The sequence below is a fragment of the Charadrius vociferus genome, unplaced genomic scaffold, assembly GCF_000708025.1.
Source record: "Charadrius vociferus isolate BGI_N301 unplaced genomic scaffold, ASM70802v2 scaffold41, whole genome shotgun sequence".
Lineage (NCBI taxonomy): Eukaryota > Metazoa > Chordata > Aves > Charadriiformes > Charadriidae > Charadrius > Charadrius vociferus.
The window spans coordinates 1,588,347-1,593,386 of NW_009647013.1; the positions used below are offsets into that span (position 1 = coordinate 1,588,347).

The 5,040-nt window shown below is 58.5% G+C and overlaps 1 protein-coding gene across 1 annotated transcript in view; it reads left to right on the forward strand.

Annotated features, from left to right (window-relative positions):
• SCARA5 (scavenger receptor class A, member 5) overlaps positions 1-4,731 on the forward strand; it is a 49,682-nt gene extending 44,951 nt beyond the window's left edge. The window contains exons 7-8 of the mRNA XM_009895453.1: positions 2,222-2,419; positions 4,595-4,731. Coding sequence (XP_009893755.1) covers positions 2,222-2,419; positions 4,595-4,731 — 335 coding nt within the window. The remainder of the gene's footprint in view (positions 1-2,221; positions 2,420-4,594) is intronic.
• The last annotated feature ends 309 nt before the right edge of the window (positions 4,732-5,040 follow it).

The following is a 5,040-nucleotide window of genomic DNA, read 5'->3' on the forward strand; positions in this document are numbered from 1 at the left end:
AGCGGCTTTGTGCAGCCCTCAGATGACACCATCCCTGGGGTGAGCCAAGGCAAAGCCACGCGACGGCGGGGAGGAGACATCCCAGCCCAGATAGCAATCGGGTTTCATCACCAGGACTGGTTGAAGAAGACAACCGGCAGCATCCCAAGCGAGCCCCTCTGCTAAGATGTGGTGCCACCCCTCCAGGTCCATGTGCAAAATATCAGTGAGGTGGTTCAGGGACAACACGAGATGTTTCCCGGCTCCTCCACGAACCCGATGCTCTGACCAAATCCAGGAAAACACGCTCAGGGTTTCCAGACCCCTTCTTGAGCCTGACCCCAAGCGGGTCCTGGAAGTGGGAGATCGGCCGGTGCCGAGGCCAAGCGAGGACTGTGCTTTCTGGAGGTCGTTGGAAGAGGTGGCCCCATTCCCACTGGGAGCGAGCCAGGGAAAACCCAGAGCCTGAAACATGAAAAAAAAAACCCAACCAACAACTTTCGTGCAGGTCGCAGCCAGCCGGCGGTGCCAAAACCCGTTTCATCTCTGTGCAGCAGAACCCAAACGCTGCTTCGGTCTCTAAATATCCCGTTAACCCCGCACCTCCCGGCCCCGAGAGCCTGGGGCAGGCTGGGACCGTGCTTCACCCACCTTGGCCAACTTCATGGTCAGCAGTTTGGTCGGCCAAGATGCCTAATGAGGCCTCTGCTGGGTATGGCTGAGCACAACATCCCACCACTGCAAAGTTAGAGCAGATATTGGACCAATGTCAGGTTTTACCCAGCTCTTCACAGCTCCCTCTGCAACGGTCACCTCTTGGCACGGAGAACTTCAGGGTTCATCACTTGAAGCTGCCGTGGACCGTGTCCTGGCAAAATCACAGCAGATGAGAAGGTTTTAATTCCCTTTTACGTTGAGGGGACTTTGGTGGTGGCCGTGGTGGAGGTGGTTTTGGTGGCATGGAAGCAGACCGCGGCCCCTCGACCCCTTCTCCATGGGGCACCGGCCTCGGGCATAGAGGATGAGCTGGAGGGTGGGGGGTCATCAAGGAGGAGACTTCGGTCTGCCTGGAAATGCCTCACGCAGCAATCCAAACCCCATCTGTCCTCGCATTTGAGAAGTAATGTCGCTGAGCGTTTCCAACGGGAATGTGCGTTTTGATAGGAGGAGGGGGAGAAAAAAAACCCCTTACCCTGGCTTTGGGAAAATGTTTTCGAGTAAAAATCTCCCAGCAGCTGCAATACAATCTTGTTTTGGGGGAGCCCAGCTCCACCCGTGGCCGCTGTCCCAGCCCGTGGTGAGTCACGGAGCGAGCCCAGCTGCCTGACAGCGATTTTCTCCGTTTGACCCCTTTCTCATCCCGAAGAACGGGATTTATGGTGTGTTCCTTTCACTGGGGAAGGGGGTGGTGGTGGTGTCCTTGGCTGGGGGTGGAGGAAGAACCGTTGTGGGTTGGTTTTGGTCCTGAGCTCCTCGGTCATTCCCCTGTCAGATAAACCACCACCACCACCCCCTGCTTCTCCCTGGCTGAAGGACGGAGGGTGACCATGCTGGGCTCACCTGGCAGGAGGGTGGTGATGGGGAGAGGAAGGCCCACAGAAAAGCAACTGGGAGAGGAGGGAGCAAAGCCACAGCGGGGAGGAGGAGGAGGAGGACAAGCCCTGTCCCCCCACCCCAGCTCATCATTTTGGACCAACATGAGCCTCTTCTCACCGTCCCCTCAAGCATGAAGTCAGGGTCCACCTGGGCGGCGTTGACTTGCTCCAGAGTCCTGTCTCCAGGACGGAAGAACCTCCCAACCACCTCAGGTTCCCTTTTGGAAACTCTTTGTGCCCCGGTTTTGCTGGCACCTTCCTCCTCCCGCGTGGTTGTTCAGATCTCTCCTCTCAGTGCAAACCTGAGCTGTCTCTGCTTCATCCCACCTTGATGGCTTCAGGACCGATCCTTGCTCGGTTCCTGCCCTCCCTGCAGCACTTTGGGGCTGCGAACAGGTTTCCCGTCTTGGCAACGACCATTGCAAGGCTCAACCTCCTCCAACAAACCCCCAGGTTTGATGGGGCCCCTCCAGCACCGTATCCAATGGTGGTGGGATGTCCTCAGGTCACCTGGAGGTGCATCACTCAGTGCTTTCTGCAGCTGCGGGCACCACGGGGAGGGCACGGGAGGTGGTCCAAGGCAAGGAAGGGGCAGCACTTGAAGATGCCACCACACTCCCTCTGACCTCCCTCTCTCTTCCCAGCAGCCACCACCACCGAGGAGGGGATGATTCGGCTGGTGAACGGCTCCGGCTCCCACGAGGGACGGGTGGAGGTCTTCTACGACCGGCGTTGGGGCACGGTGTGCGACGATGGCTGGGACAAGAAGGACGGAGACGTGGTGTGCCGGATGCTGGGCTTCCGAGGCGCCGAGGAGGTGTACCGCATGGCCCGGTTCGGCCAAGGTAAGACCCTTCCACCTCTTACCTCCACCACATCCAACAGCAATACCTTGGGCCAGCCCATAAATAAACCACAGACCCCCCCAAAAAACCACCCTGGAGGCATCCAGCATGTCCCCCACGAGCAGGACAGGGGCCGTGGTGGTCCGAGAAGCTTCAGTCTGGTCAAGCATTGGTTTATTCAGCACGGCCAGCCCCGGGTGTCTGCAGATATTTTGGCGTTGGCTGATGGGACGGCGTGCGAGCACATGGCTGGCGCCGGCCCAGGCGGCTCCTTGCCCTGCTCCGGCTCCCTCGGCGCGCACGCCCTGCCGCACGCTGACTCAGCACCGGGAGAACCGGCCCTTGGGGCTTGTTGTTTTGGGTTTGGTTTTTTTTGAAAGCAGGCTTTGGGGGGTTTTCAGCCGGATATGACTTTTGAGATCTCTTTTCATTTTAGAATAACGAAAGGGAGGGTAGAAAAAAAATAAAAGGAAAAGCTTTTAAAAACATTGGGGAAATGTCAGGAACGCTTCGGTGGGTGGAGGGGCGGCCTTTGGCCCCAAACCGTTGGGATGGGGTCACAGAATCACAGAATCACAGAATGGTCAGGGTTGGAAGGGACCTCTGGAGATCATCTAGTCCAACCCAGACCAGCTCTCTTTCCACGTCGGCTTTTTAACTCCTTGAGCTTCCTTCTCTCCGGCTGTTCCGGGCTGCCAAAGAGATGATGGATCCCAAAAGCAGGTAGTCACCACAGCCATCATCTAGTCATGAACATGCCACAGAATCACAGAATCACAGAATGGTGAGGGTTGGAAGGGCCCTCTGGAGATCATCCGGCCCAACCCCCCCACCAGAGCAGGGGCACCTCCAGCAGTGGCACAGGACGGCGTCCAGGCGGGTTTGGAATGGCTCCAGAGTGGGAGACTCCACCACCTCTCTGGGCAGCCTGTGCCACTGCTCTGCCGCCCTCAAAGTAAAGAAGTTCCTTCTCATGTTAAGATGGAACTTCCTATGTTCAAGTTTATGCCCATTACCCCTCGTCCTATCAAGTTGGCCAGTTGGCCAGTCCTTCTCTGCCAGCACAGCTGGACCCCTCCAAGAGTTGGTGTCCTTCACACCACCCTTGGGAGACCTCAGAGGTCGTTTCACCGCCAGCGATTTGGTTGCCCATTCCTTGGTTTCTTCCCCCTGCATCCCACCCTGCTTCTCCACCGCTCCCCAAAGCTGGTACAGCCGGTTGGGGTCCTGGCACGCTGTCATCCGGAGCCTACCTTGGGGCATAGGCTTGGCTTGGGGTGTCCCAACTGGAAAGAGCCACCGCTCCTCCTCTTGTGACCCTCTTGGCACAGCGAGGAAAGCGCCGGAATCCCCCCAGCCCAGCAGATGCAGAGGCACAGCCCCAAAGGTCCTGCCACACCATGGTGCTGCTTTTGGTCATCCTTGGTGGGGCAGAACACCATTGATGACCCATTGAGTGTGGTACGTCCAGTGCCTTGCCGTGGCCACAACCGCCTGCTGGTGGCTGGTGTCTCTTCTGGGGGTGATTACTCCAGAACAGGGATTGTGCATCCCCAGGGGCTTAGTAGCCCCCAAAATCTGGGGGTACCCCACCTCCACGTGTCAGATGGACTCTGCTGCATCGATTGCGTGTGTGGGCAGACCTGGGGTCCGCATTTCCATGGGGGGAAATGGGGAGAATCATTCAATGACAGAACGGTTTGGGTGGGAAGGGACATCTAAAGACCATCCAGTGCCACCCCCTGCCCTGGGCAGGGACACCTCCCCCCAGCCCAGGTTGCTCCAAGCCCCGTCCAACCTGGCCTTGAACACCTCCAGGGATGGGGCAGCCACAGCTTCTCGGGGCAGTTGTGGATCACCAACACCCACGTCACCGATGACTAATCACAGGAAAACTTTGCAGAGCAACTCTGTTCTTGCACCATTCTTTCTTCTTCCCTATTGATCCAGACGTCCATGGAGCCGGTCTCGCACCAGTCCCTGATGTCCACCGCCCAGACGATACTGGGAGGGTCTCAAAGCCCTGTCATGGGGGGCTATAGGATGCTATAGGTTGTCCAGGGGGCGTCCTTCATCCTCCATGGAGAGCTTGAAGCTTCCGAGAAGCCAAATCCTTATTTCCAGTCGTGTAGTTTATTTTGCGGGTGTCCCTCACCGCGTCCCCGTTTTTCGCAGGCACGGGGAGGATCTGGATGGACGACGTCTCCTGCAAGGGGACAGAGGACAGCCTTCTGCGCTGCAGCTTCTCCAGCTGGGGCAAGACCAACTGCGGCCACGCCGAGGACGCCGGCGTGAAATGCCTGACGCCGTGACGGCGCGGGAGACGGGACGGGACGGGACGGGACGGGACGGGATGGGATGGGATGGGATGGGATGGGATGGGATGGGATGGGACGGACACCCCCGGCCTGGCTGTGGGGGGTCCCAGGGGTGGGGGGCTCGGGCCACCCCACGGATCTCACCTGCGCTTCCTGAAATGGTTTTATTATTAGAGAAATAAATGCTTTTTTATTATTCTCTACCTGCCGGGGCTGCCGTGCTCGGAGGGGGTGTCGGGGCGGGGGGGGGGGGCAGACGTTGGAAAAGCGATGGGGATTCCCCCCCGATACACCCCCCCCAAG